A 22,524-nucleotide genomic window follows, 5' to 3' on the forward strand; every position below is an offset into this window, starting at 1 on the left:
CAACATGTCAGTCAGAGACAAAATCTGAGCCCAGGTTTTTCCCAACTCCAAGGCCACCTCTCCAGTCACTATACTCCAGTGTCTCTTACACTCATATCTCCAAGACAGTAAAAGCACAAGACCACCTCCAGAGTGTTAGATGGATCCTTTTTTAGAAGATTTATAAAAACACATAGATAAGAACCTCATTGGACCAAAAGGCTCAAGGTCTGCCCTGAGTGCACAAGAGTGCACCCACACACCATGAACCCCCTAAGCAACTAACTTCATTCCATCTTAATACAAGAGTCTGAGAATTCAAAGTTGGCACTGATGAAATTTCTGCTGGAAAACTTGGTGTAACCCAGCTGCATCCTACTGGAACTAGGACTCTGCATGTGCTTTAGATCCCTAAATCAGAGGCACATGAAGAAAGAAAAGCACTCTTTCTGGTAGTATGCCCAATCCTAATGCCAATACATGGGACAATCCACCCTGGAACTGAAAATCTACAATTTTCTCTTTACACCTACAGGCAGCAAGTCTACTTCCCTTGAAACTTACACCAAGCAAAGCATGGGGGGAGATTAATTTGGGATGTTTAAAGGCTGCTTGTCAGCCATTACTCAGACAGCACTCCAGCCTTTAGCTCACAGGATGGACACAACACCCTAGCCTAATGCCAAGAGTGTGTCTATTGTCCTTTGCAGAGGCACACCTGTCCTTATACCCATTTTCCCAGAAGCAGGATGGAATGGCCAGCAGACCAAATATTCTATAAATACTTCCAAGTGCTTATGCTAAAAAAAAAAAAAAAATGTAGAAAGAGACTTGTGGAAATTTTGCAAAAGAAAAATAACTGAATTCTCAGATATTAACATACTTTTGAATGGGGGCCACTTGGAATAAGCAGTGATCCTAGATGGCAGGGCCTGAATCATGGATGCTTGGAGTAAAATAGTACTTATTAGATTCTTTTAGAAATTATACTTACCTACACTTCAAAGGTAGCCACAAATTGCTATACTATGTAGACCTAGTAAAGCTGAGAGTCATACATAAGAAGGGTCAGCTTTCACTCTTGTTTAGGCAAAAGGAGTTATGAATAAAAAACCAAGAAAGCAGTGGGTCATCCAAGACCTCTTGAAATCTTGATTTGCAGTCTTATCCACCACCAAATAGTGCTAGACAGAACTCCCAACAAAAATCCCCATCCCCTAGTTACCTGAGTCAGATAATCAATTAGAGCCAAATGAGCCTTCTCCAGTTCAGCCCCAGAGAGTACTGGTAACGGGTTGGGATATTGTAGCTGCTTCCTGTATTCAGTGGGCAGCAGATCAGGATACAAACCCATCACATGGGTAGGATCTACAAGGAAGATAAACATGACTTCTATGGGAGAAGCCCCAGAATTTTTTTTCTTGAACAGGATTATCTCATCCAGTTTAATGAAAGATAAAATCCAAGCAATTCTTTCTTGGCGACTTCAAAGCTTTGGCTTGAACCACCAGGACCCCCATCTTTGCAGTCAATATAATATGTATCCATCTGGTTATTCATCTAGGAAGATCATACAATACCAAGAACAAAGAATAACCATAAAGAGACTGAGTAAAGAGATCACTTTCACCAACTTGTAAACAGTCTCTCAGCTAAAATGAATGAAAAATCTTCAACTATTCCATGCTATAACATGAACAAAAATGGCAGAAAATCTGTTCAATTAGGCCCATGGTTAGAACCAATGTCATTCTATTGAATGATCAAATTTAAAACCAAATTTATTAGAGATTTTCAAATACTAAAGTAAGAAACCCAACTTTTTAGCCACACAGATCCTATCATAGTGTTTAATCTTATCTTACAGGAACACAGTTTTATCGAGATGGAAAAGACCTCAGAGGCCATCTAATTCAATCTCCTCATTTTATAGAGTGTAGAAAAAAAAGGTAACTTGCCCAATATCAAAGCTGAGCTATATTTAAGTTCAAGTTACCAACTCCCAAAATAACATTCTTGACACAGCAATGACCCATGTGGTTATCAGCTCATCCAAATAGGTCATTTTACATGAACAGTCTTAATTATTAATTACTAATATTACTAATTAAACTAATAATTATTAGTATTATTAGTTTATGGATAGGCAGGATCAAAATAATAAAAATGACAATTTTACCTAATTTATATATTCAATGCCATCACAATTAAATTACCAGGGGCAGCTAGGTGGCACAGAGGATAGAGCACCAACCCTGAATTCAGGAGGACCTGAGTTCAAATCTAGTCTCAGACACTTAACACTTCCTAGTTGTGTGACCCTGAGCAAGTCACTTAATTCCAACTGTCTCAGCAAAACAAATTACCAAAAAAATTTTTATTAATTAGAAAAAAATAACAAAATTCATTTTGGAACAACAAAAGTCAAGAATATCAAAAGAACTAATTAAAAAACTGTAAAGGAAGGAGGTTTAGCAGTGCTAGATTTTAAACTATATTTATAAGGCAGTAATTATTAAAACTACCTGGTATTAGCTAAGAAATAGGAAGATAAATCAGTGGAACAAAGTAGATATACAATTTACAGTTGCAAACAAACATAGTAATCTTTGTATTTAACAAGTATAAAGATTTAAGTTTTGGGAATAATAATTTATTATTTGGTAAAAATTGTTGAGAAACTAGAAAGCAGTCTGGCAGAAAATGGGCAAAGACCAATCTTTTTTTTTTTTTTTTTTTTTTTTTAATTTTCTTGTATTTGAATTGTTTAAAATAATTTTTTTTAACATTTGTTTGTAAAATTTTTGAGTTCTGGGTTCTTTCCCTTATCCCCACCCACTATTAAAAAACTATATGTGAAGTTATGCAAAACATAAGTCACATTGAGAAAGAAAATATAGAATCTCTTACCCTAATGAAAATAAAAAGCCTCAAGAAAAATAAAGTTTAAAAAAAAGAGAGAGAGAGAGAAGAGAGAGAGAGAGAGAGAGAGAGAGGAAAGAATGCTTCATTCTGTATTCAGATACAATTAATTCCTTCTCTGGGTATGGATAGGATTTTTCATCATAAGTCCTTCAAAGTAGCCATGGAGCATTGTACTGTTGACAATAGCAGCCATTTATAGCTGGTCATCCCAAAACATCATTATTATCTTGTATACAGTACATTTCATTTTTCTAGAATTCATGGAGGACTTGCCAGATTTATTTGTTTGTTTTTTCTGAGAGCATCCTGCTCATCATTTCCACAGAACAATAATATTTCATCACAAACACATACCACATTTTATTGAGCCATTCCCCCAATTGATGAGTAGTATCCCCTCAATTTCCAATTATTTTGCCAAGAAAAGTTGCTATGAATATTTTTTATACATATAGGTAATTTTCCTTTTATTTCTTAAAAATTTCTTTTGGTATTTATGCCTAGTAGTGGTATTGCTAGGTCAAAGGATATGCATGAATTTATAGTCCTTTGGGCACAGATCATTTTTTTTTTGATCATTTATAAACTGGGGTATGGCTGTTATTTTTTATAAATTTGACTCAGTCCCCCCTCTATGTTTCAGAAATGAAGCCTTATCAGAGAAATTTGCTTAGAAATTCTTTTTATAATTACAATTGCTAATAGAATTTTTCCCCATTTATTCTCTTTCCTTTTACTTTGTCCATCCTCAATTGTTTTTCTACTGATCACTCCCTCCCTCCAATATGTCCTCTCTCTCTTTTATCACCCTCCCCACTTCTTATATCCCATTCGCCATCTATTTTCCTGGAGGGTAAGATAGATTTTTAGATCCATATTGAGTTCCCTCCCCAAGCTTTTTCTTGCCTCTTTTTTTTTTTTATGGCAGATAATTAGCACCATTTCACTTCTCCCAGTACATTCGTCTCTCACCCCCTTAATTTCATCATTTGTTATGATTATTCATCAATTATTATTATTAAAAATATTATACTTTCATATTCAACTTATATCTGTTCCCTTTGTCTATATATACTTCTTCTAATTGCTGTAATAATGAGAAAGTTCTAACAAATTACAAGTATCTAGACCAATATCTCACACCATTTACCAAGATAAGGCCAAAGTGGATACAAGACCTTGATATGAAGAGATTAAAAGAAAATCTGAAAAACATGGAACAGACTTATGGATAGGCAAACAATTTACAAACAAATAAGAGGTAGAAAGCAATCTTACTTTGTTCTTATATTCTATTAAATCAAATAAACCCAAGCAACTCTAGTAATTAAGTAATTACTGTCATTACCATAAATCTGAATCAGAGAGATGTATATAGGAGAGAACAAAACTATATTAGTTAATAAGCTTCAGTATATGAGGTATTAAACCATATACTGGATGTAATTTAACTTCAATACATAAAATATACAGAGGAAAGAAAGGAAGAGTATTAAGAGGAATAGAAATATTTGAGAACATCTACTATTGGGCTGTTGTCTACAGGGTATATGATTTCATCTGACAAAGCCTTCTGAGAGTATCTTTGGCTTTCTTAATACTTTTGGGGATTGAAAGAAGGAATGGGAGTAGGCAGGGTCAAAAATTAAAACTAATCATTTTTAATAGCTTTCTTGACTTTTCCGGGTTTTCCACTTCCATAAAAATTTCCTTCTATAACAAGCTTTATGGAATCCCACTGTGTGCAAGGCATGAGAATGTAAAGACAAAAATCAAGCAGTCTCTGCCTACAAGGAATTTTACTAGTTTACTAGGAAAAACAACTTATCCATGGATAAACCAATATAAAATATGTAAAATCACAGTAATTATGAATGAGATGAAGTGACATCTTTCAAGACAGTTGTGAAAATCGAGTAAGGCTTCATCTACTTCAGAGTTTGAGTAGACCTGAAGGTCTTTTGAGCATTGATTCAAGGCATACTTAAGTCCCTTTCCTGCTATACTCCCATGACATCATTTTCTCCCTATTTCAATCAAATATGGGCAACTATGTACTTATTGGTCAAGTTCAATTTCTTGGGTAGTTCCCGCGTTTAGAAAGCAAGATCCTCAGCCAATGAGGATGAGGGTCAATGGTGGGAGGGGTATTTGTGTTAGGGATTTAAGTGTCAAACCTGTCCTAAAAGATGCCACCTCCCTTTGATTGCCTGCTCTCAGGGTGGGATGCCTGAGGTGGGATGCCTGATTCTCGAGAGAACAATAAGCTTTTGTTTTGCTCCTAGAGATCTCTCCAGCTTTTTTTAAAATGGTGGCCCCTCAACATTTCTGAATCACACAATTACATACTACCCTATTCTGGTCCACTTCTCAAAATCTAATATTGCTTAAGGCTGAGCTGATAGTTAAAAAAACTATTACTGATTAGATCACGAATTTTTTATAATAAAACTAATTACAAGTAATTTACATACATATAGTTGCAGAGCATATTACATATATATACCATTTGATTTGATTCTCATGACTACCCTGTAAGGTAGGTAATATTATTCTCCACTTACAAATGAGGAAACTAAGGCTCAAAGATGTTAAGGACTTGGCCAGAGACACACAGCTTAGTTAAGTGATGGAACAATTTTTGAGTGCAGATCTTTATGCCTCCAAGTGCTACCCAGTTCCAGAGTCCTCATATCCAATAATCTACATTTCAATTAAGAATCACTCTAGGAAGTCATTTTATTAATACGAGAAATGACTTCCTAGAGTGATTGCAAATTAAGACAACTCTGAGATACCACTACACACCTGTCAGAATGGCTAGAATGACAGGGAAAGATAATGAGGAATGTTGGAGGGGATGTGGGAAAACAGGGTCACTGATGCATTGTTGGTGGAATTGTGAACAGATCCAATCATTCTGGAGAGCAGTTTGGAACTATGCTCAAAAAGTTATCAAACTGTGCATATCCTTTGATCCAGTAGTGTTACAACTGGGCTTATATCCCAAAGAGATCTTAAAGAAAGGAAAGGGACCTGTATGTGCAAGAATGTTTGCGGCAGCCCTTTTTGTAATGGCCAAGAAACTGGAAATTGAGTGGATGCCCATCAATTGGAGAATGGCTGAATAAATTGTGGTATATGAATGTTATGGAATATTATTGTTCTGTAAGAAATGACCAACAGGATGAATTCAGAAAGTCCTGGAGAGACTTACATGAACTGATACTGAGTGAAACGAGCAGGGCCAGGAGATCATTATATACTTCAACAACAATACTATATGATGATCAATTCTGATGGACCTGGCCATCTTCAGCAATGAGATGAACCAAATCAGTTCCAATGGAGCAGTAATGAACTGAACCAGCTACACCCAGTGAAAGAACTCTGGGAGATGACTAAGAACCATTATATAGAATTCCCAATCCCTATATTTTTGTCCGCCTGCATTTTTTTATTTCCTTCACAGGATAATTGTACAATATTTCAGAGTCTGATCCTTTTTGTACAGCAAAATAATGGTTTGGACATGTATACTTATTGTGTATTTAATTTATACTTTAACATATTTAACATGTATTGGTCATCCTGCCATCTAGGGGTGGGGGTTGGGGGGAAGGAGGGAAAAAATTGCAACAAAAGGTTTGGCAATTGTCAATACTGTAAAATTACTCATACATATAACTTGTAAATAAAAAGCTATTAATAAAACATAAAAAAAAGAATCACTCTAGGAAACTCCAAGCAAGATAATGGAAAGGGATCTTCCCCTGCTCTACTATCTCAAATGCAGCAAAGACAGCTTTTACTCCCTCTTTTTTGGGATCCACATCAGTCTTGCTTGGTTAATAGTTACCAAATAATGCCAACATATTTTGTAACCATGAGACAAAGCAAGACTCCAGGCCTACTCCCTTTGAAAAACAAGAAATTAATTCTCAAGACCCCTGTCAATGTCAAATTCCCAGAGCCACTACCCCAAACATTGGGACTAACGGTTTTTATAAAAGCAATAGTCCTACAAATAACCACCTCGATTTATAAGGCACTTTCATGCTTCCTAATATACTATTCTCACAACAATCTGTGATGTTCCTAGAGCAACTATCATGAGCCCCATTTTATAAATAAGTCAACTGGAGGTGTGATTAAGTGAATCGTCCAGGGTCACATAGCTACTAAGTGTCAGAGTTATGACCTAAACCCAGATCTTTCTGAGTTTTTGAGTCCTATGCTTTCCCCACCATACCATACTGCCTTTTAAGGAAAGGTTGTAGCTGCTAGAGACTACAGATCTTGCACTGACAAAGGACAGAGCAATCAATGGTATTCATTACATACACACACATTAATCTGTTTAATTTGCCTTAGAGTTTATGAGTTTCTTCAGCCTAAAAGGATTATCTTTTCTCAGTGTCTTCCTGGTATGCCATCAACACTTGATTTAATAATGACAAGATTATTCCCCTAATCCTTAAAAGGAATATCACAGTGGTATTACATTTAATTCACCATTCCACACCTTCTTTTCTAGATACTAAAGCTATTAATAGGAGTTACAAAGTTTAGGACCCTTCTTTCATATGTAGCAGCATCTTCACTCAGTCATAAAGAGGAATTCAGACTAAATTTAGTGCCCCACTACTACCTAAGCTGATAGAAGTTTGCCTTCACTTCTCACCAAAGAACACTAATTTTTAACTTGATAGCTCAGTTACGAGACAGTAGTAGCTATAGTCATCTGAACAACAGAATAAAAGTTAAGAGAGCTATATCCTCTTCAGCTTTCTCAAGTCTTAAGTGCTACCAGATTTTTCATAAATAGAGTCTAATTTCATCTGATTCCTACCCACCTGCAAAAGTGGTCTGACAAACTGTCTCCAAAGAAGAGACACAAATATGTACCTCCTTCCCTCCTTTAGAGAGATTGTAATACACTGCATATAATGTTAGACATGGATGATGGATTGATTAATGTTGGTGAACTGGCTTCCCCTCTCTATACTGTTCCAAAGGGTTCACTAAGTAGGGGAATAAAGGGAGAATATAAATGAAGGAAATATGAAAATAAATATTCCAAATAAAAAATTTAAATTATAAAGGTCTGAATTCAATGAAAAGAAGACATTACATTCTTTCCAGAATTTACTTTTCCTAATATTTTCATTAAATGAGGAGGAAAAGGGAACAGAAAATGATGTACATACTTGGCTCTAAGATCTAGATGACATTACTCATTGTCACCTTTATTTGCCAAAGGATAACAACTCTTCTGAGTTTTTCAGCAATCGGTGGCAGAGTTCATTGCAACCTAGATCTCACAGTTCTTTCTCCTGTTTTATGCAGTACAATTATTGATATACAGCCACCATATCTATCAAAAAGATAATTTGCAAAATGGCCAAAGAGCCATTTTACATTTTTCCTTCAGGATCTCAAAGGTTATTCCAGTAATGTGTAAATTCTGGGGGAGGGCCCTATCAAGCTTAGAAGTCTTTGAATATATATGTGGTGACCAAGAGTATTTCTGTTGTCCAAGAATTAGCTAAATCCAAATATTTTCAATCTCTGATTGTCTGCAAATAATTACTATTCTAACCACAATTCTTTAAGACTACCTATTTAATTATAGAGGGGATGCAATCTGTGTCAGTGAAGGGAGTATCCCTGCTGATAAAATTACAGATCTTTGAATTATTGAAGTGTTTATAGTTAGGACTCCCATTCTTTTCACATTTTAGAGTTGAAGGCATAAACACCTTTTGTTCCAGAATAAAAAAAGATGGGCTAGCTAAATGGCCAGGTAGCCAATGCCATTGCAATTCATCGATCCATTATTTTCCCAGCTGGGTGGTAGAATGGATAAAGCACTGGGCCTGGAGTCAGAAAGTTTGAGATCAAATTTGACCTCAAACAATGGCTAGCTGTGTGATCCTAGACAAGTCACTTTATCACTATCTGCCTCAGTTTCCTCAACTGTAAAAATAAGAATAATATCACCTACCTGCAGGGCTATCTTGAAGATCAAATGAGGTAATATTTGTGAAGTACCTACCATAGTTTCTGGCACACAATAAGTTCTATAAAAATGCTTATTCTTTTTTTTTTCCTAAGGAATTTTAAGTTCATTTGAATAGGAAGTAAATATCCCAGTGGAGACTGCTCAGTGATAGTTACTGCACTTTACAAAGGGCAATGGCAAACCCAGCTCAGAAATCTCCAGCTGAAAGATGTGGAGCAGATATAAAGGTAAGGAAGAAAAAAAGTTTAGAAAGTCACTCCAGGTGAGATTAAAAGACTTCCCTTTTCACAATTTATAAGTTCTGAGTGGGAATAATAATAACCACCACAAAAACAACAGTTAGTCTCTTTTATATAGCATTTTAAGGTTTACAAAACATTTCTGTTACAACAACCACATACTGCTATTATTAGCTCCATTTTTTAGATGAGGAAACTGAGAAGTGAAGGGGCCTTCTCAGAATCACACAGCTAAGTATCAGAGGCAGGCCTCAAAGTCAGGCTTCTCCCAAGCTGAAGGCCAATGTTCAATCTACTACACTGGGCTATCTCAGAAGGCAAAAAAGGGAAGAGCAAACAGCATAAGAACTAATCTATATGGATTAACCAGAACTGAGCATACAAAACTCCAATCTTCTAGTTCTGAGTAATAAGATATCAGCTCATAGGATCCTAGTTTTAGGGCTGAAGGGAATTGGCAAAGTCATCTAACCTAATGCCCTCATTTTACACATAAGAATCCTGAGGGCAAAAAAGCTCAATCAACATAGCTAGTAAATGGCAGGACTGGTCAGGATTCATACCCAGAGATTCTAAATTCAGCTCTTTTTCTGCTCCCCAAGAGGACACTAGGACCCTTCTGAGAAACTGCCTTCAAAGTTACACTCCAACATGGGACACAGACCATACATGACCATGCCAGTCACACAACAAGTATTTAGCAGCACTTACTGTGTGTGCCAGGCAATGTGCTGGGTATTTGATGAAAGGCAAAAGACAGTCCCTGCTCTCAAGAAGTTTCAAGTCCAATGCAGGGACAACATGCAAAGGAGATACATGTACCAACAAGATACTATGGGCTAAATTAAAGATAATCAACAGAGGGGAGGCAAAAGACTTCTTGTAGAAGGTAGGATTTTAGAGTAACTTAAAGGAAGCCAAGGAAGTCAGGAGGTAAAGATAAAAAGGGAATTCATAGAATTAAAAATGCCTGGAATCACAAGATGGACTTCTTGTGCAAGAAAAGGAAAGGAGTACCACTGGACTGAGGAGTAAATTGGAGGGGAGTAGAGCTAAGGGGGAGAGGAAATTAAGAGTATGAGGGATAAGAAGACTGGAAAGGTAGGATAAGTTATGGGAGAACTTTAAAAGCCACACAGAGTAGTTTATGTTTAGTTTTGGAAGAGGGAACCACTGGAATTGACTAAATGGGAGAAGAGAGAAGGGGGTGAATGACATGGTCAGATCTATGCTTTAGGATCAATTTTACAACTAAGTGTATAGACTGGAATGGAAAAAGACTTAAGGCAAAGAGACCAATCAACAAGATATTGGAAAAGTCCAAGCAAGAGGTGATGAAGGTCTGTATCAGAGGAAAAAAGAGAGTGCATAAAAGAAGGGTTATGAAGGTGGAAACAACAGAACTTGGCAAATAACTGGATGGGGAAGAGGTAAGAAAGAATTAGAAACAAAGAATGACAGCTAGATTGCAGGTCTGGGTGATGGAGAGGATAATGGTACCCTCCTTAGTAAAAGGGAAGTTAGGAAGAGGGAATGTTTAAGATATATTGATTTTTAAACATTTATAAGATATTCATTTAGAAACATCCAAGAGGCAGTCAGGGATATAAGACTGGAAGTCAGGAGAGATGTTAGGATCGGACAAACTAATCTGAGAATCATGTGCATCAAGATAATTGAATTCATGGCAGGTGATGGGATCACCAATATTACCAGATAATATGAGGCTAAACTGTAAATAAATAAATACTGCCATCTACAGGATCTTACTAGGTAGCAGATTTAGTTTCCTTATTCTTATCCCTACCACCAGGGCTGAATTTTGCTCTCCCATCACCCTAATCCTAGCCCACATCCACTCCTCACCTGTGCCAAGTTTTGCAAAGACTTGCATGGACTCATCGAAACGTTTCTGACAGAAGAGGTTAAAAGCAAACAGGTTCTTAATGTGATGGATCTGCTGTCGCTTCTCACTGTCAGAATCATCTTTCATTTCCTACCAGGAAGAAAGCAAAAATAGAGCTCAATGTTCTCAGCCTCACTTAAAAAACAAATAATCAAAAAATATAACCAGACAAGGAAATTTCCTGGGCAAAGTAATAATAGTAATGCAAAATTAACTTAATAAAGCCAAACATTTAAGTTTCCTTCTGTCTAGGTAGGAAGGGTGCCTGGGAGATCAAGAAAATGGAACTAGGAAAACTCCACTGATTTGGGCTCCAACACGAGTTCCTTTTTGTTTTCACCTTCACAGATAAAATACAGCTATCCTCTCATCTTTTTCTCTAGTCTTAGAGGAAAATGTTTCTGTCTTAAGATTAACATCTCACTCTCAAGCCTGTGTCCCATCCCTGTTCTTTTCCTTTTCCTCTAGGATTTTCTTTCCTTTACAGGCTACTTCCCCAGACCTTGAAATATCTTACATCTCTCATCTCCAAAATACAGTTCCCATGTTTTTAAGAATCAGTCTCTACTTCCCATAGATATCTGAATTTTTTTCTCCATCATTCAAATGAAGTTTTGCTTGACTTCTTGTCAAATCCAACGGTCCTTTTTTCTCCCATTCCTAACTTCCACTCTTTTTATAGGATCAGAGTGTTAAAACTGGAAGAAATCTTAGAAGGTTATCAAGTCTAATTCCTCATCACACAGATAAGGAAACTGAGGCCCAGGGAATGACTTGGCAAAGTCACAAAGCTTGAAACAGGATTAGAACAGGCCTTTCTTATGCATGGAGAAATTGTACATGTTTAACATACATTGGATCACTTGATGGCTAGGGGAGGGGGTGGGAGGAAGGAAGGGAGGAAAATTTATTACACAAGGTTTTGTAACGGTAAGTGTTGAAAACTAGCTTTGCATATATTTTGATAATAAAACGCTATTAAGGGGGCAGCTAGTTGGTGCAGTAGATAGAGCATCAGTCCTGAAGTCAAGAGGACCTGAGTTCAAATCTGGTCTCAGACACTTAACATTTACTGGCTGTGTGACCCTGGGCAAGTCACTTAACCCCAATTGCCTCAGCAAAAAAAAAAAAAAAAAAAAGATATTTTTTAGACCAGTCCTTCCTGTCTCCCAAAACCACGAGGCCTTTCAATATACATGAGACTTAACTCACCTCTGACTTATTGCTGGCTTCTCTTTCCACTCTAACTACAGATTCTTCCCTAAGGATACATACTTGGCCTTCTGTTTTTCTCTTTCGTGTTCCCTGAACTGGCCAGTTCACCAATTACTACCTGAAGGACAATGAGTTCTCCAATCCGTAGCTTCAGCCAAGACAGTACTCAAGTCCTCTACTTCCAAAGACATGGGAATTCCTCCACTTGAAGAGCAAACACATGTTCACTCCCTGTGATTCTCCTCCTGCCTCTCTAAGCATTCTTCCACTTCCTTCAAGAGGGCTCCTCACTCTCTTCCTAGTCACTTAATGTGGGTGTCCTAGAAGACTCTGCGCTTGCCAAGTCCTTCCTATATCCCAACAATCACACTCGGGCTCAGGACTTCTACTGCCATTTCTATGCAGCTGATTCCCATATCTGTATTTCAGGACCCAACCTTCCTTCTGAACTCCAGTCCTATACCTCCAGCTGCCATGGGCTCCACTTGGAAGCCCTCACTGGCCCTTCAAATGTAACCAAGGTCTCACTTCACAGTTTTTGTCTAACTCCACCACTGACATGGTTTCTCCTATGTACACTCTCCCTTCCAGCTAATAGCTCTCCTGAGGACATCTAAGGCACATAAGCCTCTTAGCTTTAGCCCAAGTTGATTTTCTATGCCTGAAATTCCCTCCCTCCTCCTATTCTCTGAATGAATTCTCACCTCTTCTTAAAGCCTAAACCAAACTATATTGTCTTCAACTCTGATCCTCTCAGTTGATGATAACCCTACTGTTAAGAGCTCACATAAAATTTTGTTTTTAAATCACAAAAACCTATGTCTTGTATTCTAGCTATATATGTTGCTGTATTACTCATCATTAGACTATTTGTACCTTGTTTCAACTCCAGCACCTAACATAATGCTCAGCACATAGCAGGGACATAATACCTGTTGATTGCATTCGTCTTTTGTAAATGAGTCAATATATAAAAAACTGCATCTACCCAAAACTAGCTCTCTTTCCCAACTATCCTACTTTGGTAAGATCCAACTTAGAAATCTTGCTCAGTCATCTCTGACTTTTCCCTTTCTCTTATCCCTTACATCTAATCTGTCATCAAATCCTGTAATTTCTTCATTCCAAGATCTCTTTCAAATCTCTATTCCTTCTGCTCTTATCCTAGAATAAATCCTAATCAGTCTCTCTAGCACAGGGGTCCTCAAACTACAGCCCCCTGGCTAGATGCAGCAGCTGAGGACGTTTATCCCCCTCACCCAGGACTATGAAGTTTCTTTATTTAAAGGCCCACAAAACAAAGTTTTTGTTTTTACTATAGTCCGGCTCTCCAACAGTCTGAGGGACAGTGAACTGGCCCCCTATTTAAAAAGTTTGAGGACCCCTGCGAGATGCTACAGTCTAGCATCTGGTCTGGCTCTCAAGATAATTCCATAATCTGGTCCCAGTTATTCATCTAACCTTATATCCCACTAGCGTGAACCTATACTTTCTATTCCAAGTTTGGCTTTCTTTCTTGAAAATGCCCCACTCTATGCCTTTGTTTATGTTGTTGGCTCTACCTGAAATGCTCTTGCTTTTCCCTTACCTACCTATCCTTCAAGGAGCAGCCCAAGGGTTATATATATCTAATGAAGTCTTCTCCTACTAAATCAATACCAGAGAATTCATCTCAAATTATTTAATATCTGAGTTTTGTTTTCCTAGCTAGAATGAAACTTCTTATAGAGTGTTAAGCCCATAACAGATGCTCCCTTAGAAAGGCAAAAAATGGGGGATAAGATTAGCCTGCAATTACATAATCAGTAAAATTATAAATACAATTTTGACCTCACAAATCTACTGAAAGGACCCCAAGTACCCCCAGAAATCCTCAGATCACACTTTGACAATTACTTGACAATTACAGGCTGAGGCCTGATCTTAGAACCAGATCTTCTTTAAAGTACCTATGTGACTGTAAACAAGTCACATACTCTCAGGACCTTAGCTTCCTCATCTAAAAGTAAGGAGGTTGGGAACCTGCCAGATCTAACATTCCATGATTCCTCAAAGAGAGACACTGCAGAAAGACTAAAAGCCACAGGGAAAGGTGATCTTAAGTTTTTTTTTTTTTTTTTTTTTTAACTAATCTTGCTAGAATGATATGCTTTTATTACTGCCATTTTTTTATTTTTATTTTTAATAGCTTTTTATTTACAAGTTATATGCATGGATAATTTTACAGCATTGACAACTGCCAAAGCTTTTGTTCCAATTTTTCCCTCTTCCCGCCACCCCCTCCCCCAGACGGCAGGTTGACCAATACATGTTAAATATATTAAAGTATTACTACTGTTAATGGTGATAATGTTACTGTCATGAGTTTGTGATTCCCATACCCAATAAGCCAGCTTTGAGATACTTTTTCAATCTTCTCTCTTATCAACAAAAGTGTTGACTTTTCACATATTTGAGGTTCCAGTTCCACATGTCACTGCCCTGCACCCTCACCTCTTCATCTTCTCCTGTTTCTATGTCTTTGCTAATGTCAATAATGCACTAACACCTAAAATATATTTCTTTTCCATCTCTTTTGAAGATCCATCACACCTATAAGGCTCAAAGGAAATGCAACATCTTCCAAGTGATACTTCATTCCCACTCCCAATCTAAAAGTGATCTCTCCATCCACATCTATCACAACCTATTGCCTAGACTTCTTATTTACATTCTGCCTTCTATTACTTATACTTGCAAGCATATCTTTTACTCCATTAACCATAAATTTCTTGAAAGTCTGGTGTGTTGTAATAGCCATCATCTTTATTCCTAGATGGCATTTTGCATATCATAGTGTCACTCAACCAGAAGTTTGCTGAATTGAAATGAATCACCTTATATTGGTATATATTCACATTTTTCAAAGTACTTTCTTATCTCACAACTTTTTAACAAGGTACTATTATCCCCACTTTATATGTAAAAAAACGAGACCCCCTCAAATTCAGAGTCTTCCAATCCCACAAACAGGTGACATCCAAGTGAGGGTTAGAACCAAAGTCTTCTAACTCACCCACATCCTGTGCTTATGGCGTGATGTAGCAGGGTCAGACCTATGACCTATGACCTGTGTGACCTTGGCAAAGGCCCTTCACCTCTCCAGACCTCAGTTTCCTCATCTGCAAAAGGAGCAGGGTAGACTTGATGACTCTGAAGGTCCCTTTCCCTCTCTAGATTTGCGAATTTATGAATGTGTGTGCCAACCAAGAAAAACATGCTTTGGCCTCCTAGTTACCTGCCCTCAGAGAAACTGAGGAATTCAGGAAGAGAAAGAAAATTTACCGCCAGCTGCAGGGCCAGTTCAAACTGCTTGTCCTGGAGAAGCTGCTGGATTTGGGTCGCTATAGAGACAGGGATGAGCCGCCAGACGAAATGGTTGCTGGCCACGTAGACGATGTCTGAACTGGAAGCAGGAGCGAGAGCCATGAAGAAAGAAGCAAAGGATGAATAGTGTGGTCTTTAGGTGCTGTGAAAGCTCTGGAGGATAAATTAAGTGGCAAGTCCTCACCCTCCTGAGGTAATGAAGCGGGGTCTCTGTAACTCAATGCTCTGCACCAGCAGCCGAGGCTCAAACGTTCGGATCTCCACATATCGAGGCAACACCGCGATGATATATGGAGGTTGGTGCTCTGTGAAGGGGCAACATGACCTCATGTGAGAAACCCTTCTGGTCTGAAGAAAGGGGCCTGCTTTTCATTCATGGATATCATCTGGGATAAACACTGTTCACTCAAGTGGAATTCTAGCTGATCTCTACTCTTTGATCACTGTCCAGATCAGTGGAAGGACAAAGAGAGATGAATTTATAGGCAGTGACCTCATCCAACTCAAAGAACTAACAGAACCCCTGCTCCCAGAAACATCAATCTCTTCTCTTTCCTACTGGCTGCTGAAAAGATAAACAAGGAGAACAAGGTGAGATCAGCAGGAGTGGACAGCACCCTCTCACAATCAATGGCAATAGGGACAGGAAGAGAATAAGGATTACTTTTTTTTAACCTAAGAGTTACTTACAGATGCCAAGAAGAGCAAACCACAAAGAAATGTCCCACAGCGCTATATAAGAATCCAACCAGAATAAAATAAACAGCACAGAACTTGATCAACACTGTGTTTTTAAATAGGATTTTTCCTGTAAAGGTTTGTTCTTTGGATCAATTCTATCTTGCATTTCCTGATAAGTCTCCCAAATCCAAATTCAATGTTCTTGTCACTACCCTAGCTCTGCAGCTTGGTTTGATTATGGGTTTTTGTTAACTAAAGGAATCATTATTGCTACAAGGGTTTTAATGTTTTGGTCTCTGGAACTGTTCAAACTACGTTAGAGAATTTTAGAGACTTCCTGAACAAGACAATTTTCTCCTCAAGTTGCTTAGAAACATGCCTGTCTCTATCCTTCAAGACTCTCCAGTAAGTAATTCTATTTGAGCTATCTGGCTTTGGTATAGTAAATAAAGTGCTGGGACTAGAGTCAGGACTGAATTCAAATCCAGCCTCAGACACTTACTAGCTATGTGATTCTGTTTGCCTCAGTTTTCTCATCTATAAAATGAGCTGGCCCTTCCAGTACTTTTGCCAAGAAAATGCCATCATTGCCCTATGTATGTAGTGTTTACTGTTAGAACATAAACCTATAGACACAGGATGTCCATTCCTGGGCATATAGCTCCATTGTCTAGCAAAATGCCCACCTCAAGTCTTACCACCACAAAACCGCTTCTGACTATCTCCATAATTATCTTCCTCTTGGCTGAGTTTCAGACTACCTAATCTAGTTCTTAACTGTACATTCCTTTGTGGCATTTTTCTGATTGCTGTTTAACAAACTTTGTCTCTCCCCACGTAAACTATGAACTTCTCAAAGGAAACAGGCATACTTTTATTAGAGTCATTATAGTCATATATCATATGACTATAGTCATTATAGTCATAAGCTCCATAAATTCTACTGCTTGTTAATTAAAATGAATCACACATGACTGTCATGTTTCCAACCATCACTAGGTCTGACAAACTAGGCCAAAAACAGGAAAAGAGAAGAAAATTTTCAATTAACAGGCATAAATGGAGTTCTATAAGCGTTTTCTAACAATCTGGAGGACCCAAGCTCATTATCTGAGTTGTACTTACTACTTCAGGAACAAGTAGTGTATTTAATTTCCAAACATCTGATAACAAACCCAATATGAAGCCCATTAAGAAGAAGATGAAGGGCAAAGAAGTGAAAATATCAACACATCACTTCCTAAATGTTATTGAATTTGTGCAATACAATAAAAGTAAAATAATCAAGATCAGATCATGTAAACAAAGGCAAAATAGACTGTGACTGTAATAATGTAAACAAGATGCAAAAGCCACCACAATGAAATTAACTGAAGAATTTAAACTTGAAACCATCTCTCTTCTTTGTTAGTAAGCAGCCAAATACATCAACAGAATGCACTTGTCTTATTCAATTATGTTTAAATGTTTGTTAATGGGGACGGTTTGACAGGGAGCAAGGGCAGATAACTGGAAAATGATTGTAGTATAAAAGACAAAGGGCATCAGTAAAATTTAAATATACATTTATGGATAAATGTACACACAAAGGAGGGAGGGGAGGGTATATTTGAATATGTGTGTGGTTATGCAAAAATGTTTGAAGTGGACAAATAGGAAATATGGTCTGATGCCATCTGGATGTAGTTTGCTCCTACTCACTAGCCAAGGAAGAGTATTCTAGCAAAGAGAAAGAGCATGAACAAGGAAATGGGAAACAACACAGGATGTGTGAAGACAATGACATGTACACATACTTTTCTAATATGGTCATTTAGACTTTCTACTTCCCAAACTCTTCTCATACACTAGAATCCTCAGTTTTTAATAAATCTATAATATTCAATTGCTTGTAATGAGAAATGCTGTTGATGAAAAAAAAAAAAAACCAAAAATCACATCATACACATCTGAAGCTAATGATTCAGACTATCTTCCTTAGAGAGTCAAGATAACAATGGCAGGAAAGAGCATGGAAAGTGAATAGCTACTGCTGGTTCTCACCCATGGAAATTGGTATATCTGTCCAATTCAGGGCACACTTCTGAGTACAGTTGCCCTCCTCATTCAGCACCACAGTGAGATCATCTTGACCAACAGCTACTTTTCCATCTGCCAGGGGTGCCACCAAAGGCTCCAGTTGTTTTCCTGTTGGAAAGAGCTCTTTGGTGGACCCTTTTCCATCGACCTACAAAAAATAAAAAAAGAAGTTCAGTACTCTAAAAGTAACCATGTTAAGCGAGAATACTCTTGCTCAAAAACAGACAATGGAAGAACTAGAAAATTCTGAATACTGCTTTAGCACTTAAGTACCATTTAGAAGGATCATTCTTTTTCTCTAACAGGAGAGCAATAACTTTTTTAATACAGAAAAATAATTATCAACCCATATTCATACTTATAAAATATACATGTACTCTTATGAGGAAGATTTCAAAACATTCAGCCCCTGGGATACAAAGCCAAGAATTAGATCCATAATAGCAGGAAGATGGGGATCCTAATATAATTCAAGTCCACAAACATTTCCTAACAGTCTACTACTGTGCTAGGAACTTAAAATAAAGAAAGGCAAAAAAACCCAACAAACTAGTCCCTACTTTCCCACACACTATATACATCAAACAAATCATTTGTTAAACAAGTGGTAAGTTCATATAATGTATATAGTCAAATCTGTTAAGTGCATATCTCAATCCTATATCTGAGTGAAGGAAAAATGTAAGGGAGAAAAAATTTAAGTTGCAATTTTGAGTATAACAACACCAATAATAGTCTTTTAAAAAATAGTCAACTCTCAATTATCTGTATTGTTAGATATGAATACAGGGTAAGCCAAAAATGATTTCTGATCAAACCCTGGGGCAGATGTTAATCAACCATAAATCTACCCTTTATAAACAGTGAGGTTCCCTTCTGGACTAAGACCTGATCACAGCCTAGTGAGAACAGGAATTGTGCCATCCATACACATCCGTACACATACACATCTTTCCCAACCAGCCCTCCTTCTGCACCCTTTATTCAGAAAATGATAATCAAAACAGCATTCCCATTACTACATCAAATGACACAACAATTTATTGCCCACAGTTCCTCAGGATCCCATGATTCAAAACTGCAGGTTGCCTAAACAGAAGCTTCTTTCCCTGCTGACAGCTTTCCAGTCTCCCATATGCATCGATGGACATCTCTATTCCACTATGATCACTTTCTTTTCCCCTCTAGAAATCCCACTCTTTTTAAAAGACTGTCTTTCCTTTAGAAGTCTTCCTTTCAGGCTCTTTCCCTCTCTCCTTGTAATCATGGAAACTTTCCAGAGGAGTTGCAACCTTGACTGCTCTCTCTGCCTGCATGTACCTTCTTTCCTCCAAATCCCCTCCCATCCCCTAAAACCTGCCACCAGGTCAGAAGGAAGAGGAGTAGGTAAGCTGCTTCTTCTTAAACACTGTGTTCAAGTCCTCCCTTACACCATTGCTGAACAATCCCTCATCTAATTAGGTTCTTTCCAGATTTAGAGCTAAAAGGGACCTAAGAAGTTATCTAAAAACAACAATAATAACAGCAACTAATATTTATACAGCACTGATATGCCAGGCACTGTGTTAAGTACTTTACAATAATTACCCAATTCCTTCATTTTACAGAAGATATGTAACCTTTCCCAGATCCTGTGGCTAATATGTATCAGTTAGCCCCCAGATTATACTCTGTTCTTTCTCAAGGAGTTCAAAACCTGGTTCAGATCCTATTTTCCACTCCAATTCCTACTTTATCTCCTATTACTCCCCTCCCATATTCTCTGGAGCAAGGGCTTTTAATTTTGTATGTGTCATGGATTCCTTTGTAAGAATGCTGAAGCCTACAGTTCCCTTCTTAGGATAATGTCCTGAAATACATAAAACAAAATGCATATGTAAAAAGATAACCAATTATACTGAAATTATCAAAATATTTTAAAAAGCAAGTTCACAGAACCTAGATTAAAAACCTCTGCTCTATAGTCGAGTCAAAATGGCTAGACCCTCTTTACTACCCTAATACATTCTAAGTCTAATATACATATCTTCTATGTCTCTCTTTGTGTACACTGCTCATAATGTTTAGAATGGGTTCCCTTTACTTCTTTGTCTGATAAATTCTCATTTAACCTTCAAAGTCCAGTGCAAATAAAAGCAAGCTCATTAATTTAATCTTTACTGATGTTCTTTGCAAATGACATTCCTCCTGGACTTCACAATGCACTTTTACACTTCTCTTAGCTACAAGAAAAAATATTAACAAAGTATTTGTGTTTGCATCATATTCTGCTACAATTGAAAGTAAATCCAACAGTGTCTCAACTAAACTCCCCCCCATCACCCAGACTTGTAAGAGGAATTTCTACAGAGCTGGTGATGTTGAATTTAACTGTGCTGAAGAGTTGCATTTACTATGTGGAAATCTCTCCCACTTTGCCTGTGTACACAGAAGGATCTCTGCAAAAACAACTCACTGCTCCAATTGTGTTCTGAAGTGTAAAGGTGAAGACTTACCCTTATTAGATAGTAGTCTCTCTTGAATCCCACGCAAATGGAATTTTTACACCATGCCATGGACTTGGGTACATCTGGTACACTAAAGTCCCCCTGAAGAAAGAGGAAGTCAATTCATCTAAGAAAGACGTTAGGAATCAAAAATCATGATCTGCTATCCCTTCCCTCGTTTTGAAAGAGTCATGCTCAGAGTGGAACAGAGTACTGAAATTACTCCTTTAAGTATAGCTTCCTACCAAATGCTAAGCAAGAGATGTTTGGTGTGAGATAAATATCAGTTGGCTAAATAAAGAATCCAAGTGACTAAATTTGTATCACATCTATCTTTTGAAAGTAAGAACCTTGGAAAATGAATAGCAGAGTTATTATTAAGGGAACATTTTTTTTTTTAAACTGGAACTCTGATTTCATGAGTGTAAAGAGCTCCCTACACTAAGGAACTTAAATTATCACGGAAGCTCAACACCTGGACACAGAGAAGTTAAGTATCCAATCCAGAGCCATATAGTAAGTATATTGCCTGGTCTTACTGATTCCAAGATTAGCTTTCTATTCACTAGATCATGTTGTTTCTCAAAGAGTATTAGAACACTGAAATCCTGGGGAGTATTTGCTACAAGTCAATTGGGAGCCCTTCAGAGTGAATGTCAACTTTAACAAAGGCTCCTGTTCTGACTCACACTGAACTTACCTGCAGTTCGTGAAACTCTCTATCCTTCCAGAAATAGAGCTGGAGTTTCTTCTTCACAGCCACACACATCCGAAGCACCTCCTCCCCTGTTTCAGTGTGCTGAAAAAAGAATCAAAAATATTGGCAGTACAGCAGAATAAGTGAAGAAAAGCAGAGTTGCACCATAGAACTCCCAATTAGCTCAAAGCGAAAATGCAGCTAAAAATTAATATTCTCTTTATGCTTCAAATGAGTTAATTTAAAATACTTTCAATAATTCTCTAAACAATTTATGTCAGCAAAGGAGCCCAGCAAAATGTTGCTAGTGCTAAAAATGTATTCAGAAACAGGGAATGGTCAAAGAATAACATCTCAATCAGCATTTTTACAGGGTTCCCACTGAGGGCCCCATTACAAACAGGAGCTACAGATTTAATAAATTTTCTATTCAAACAACACACGCTTCTACTTGGGTAAATTATATTTCCTTTTCTTTTTGAATGTGCCCCAAATAACTCACAGGTTAATTTTCACAGTAGCTACTTTCTGTTACCATGTTCCCTTGCCCTCTACTCTCCTTGTATCCCCTCCCCCATATTCCATTAATCCAATTAATCCAATCCATTCTTCATCATCCAATTCTGATTTCCAAAAGTCAGCACACAGTCAGGTTCTTCCATTTCCCAAAGACCAGCTCCTAAGTTCCTAAGAATTGGAAGATGATAAGCATTCAATTCATTTTCCCATCAAGTCAGTGACTGGCCATCCTGGAATAAACTAAAGGAAAGAGATCCAAGCCTTTCCAGGGCAAATGACCAACTTATCACCGAGGTGCCCTTTCCAACCTGTGACACTAAAATCACATGTAATATATGTTATGCACACATACATAATGAACACAGATATATGTATATGCATACACACAAAACACATATACACAGAAA

General features: G+C 37.5%; 1 protein-coding gene across 2 annotated transcripts in view; it reads right to left on the reverse strand.

Annotated features, from left to right (window-relative positions):
• VPS39 (VPS39 subunit of HOPS complex) overlaps nucleotides 1-22,524 on the reverse strand; it is a 62,176-nt gene that overhangs the window by 20,632 nt on the left and 19,020 nt on the right. For both annotated transcript variants that reach the window (XM_031952151.1, XM_003756035.4), the window contains exons 6-12: nucleotides 21,602-21,700; nucleotides 20,911-21,003; nucleotides 18,380-18,563; nucleotides 15,840-15,960; nucleotides 15,614-15,734; nucleotides 11,035-11,164; nucleotides 1,205-1,347 (exon numbers count right to left, since the gene is read on the reverse strand). In XM_031952151.1, coding sequence (XP_031808011.1) covers nucleotides 1,205-1,347; nucleotides 11,035-11,164; nucleotides 15,614-15,734; nucleotides 15,840-15,960; nucleotides 18,380-18,563; nucleotides 20,911-21,003; nucleotides 21,602-21,700 — 891 coding nt within the window. The remainder of the gene's footprint in view (nucleotides 1-1,204; nucleotides 1,348-11,034; nucleotides 11,165-15,613; nucleotides 15,735-15,839; nucleotides 15,961-18,379; nucleotides 18,564-20,910; nucleotides 21,004-21,601; nucleotides 21,701-22,524) is intronic.

Source organism: Sarcophilus harrisii, chromosome 2, assembly GCF_902635505.1.
Source record: "Sarcophilus harrisii chromosome 2, mSarHar1.11, whole genome shotgun sequence".
Lineage (NCBI taxonomy): Eukaryota > Metazoa > Chordata > Mammalia > Dasyuromorphia > Dasyuridae > Sarcophilus > Sarcophilus harrisii.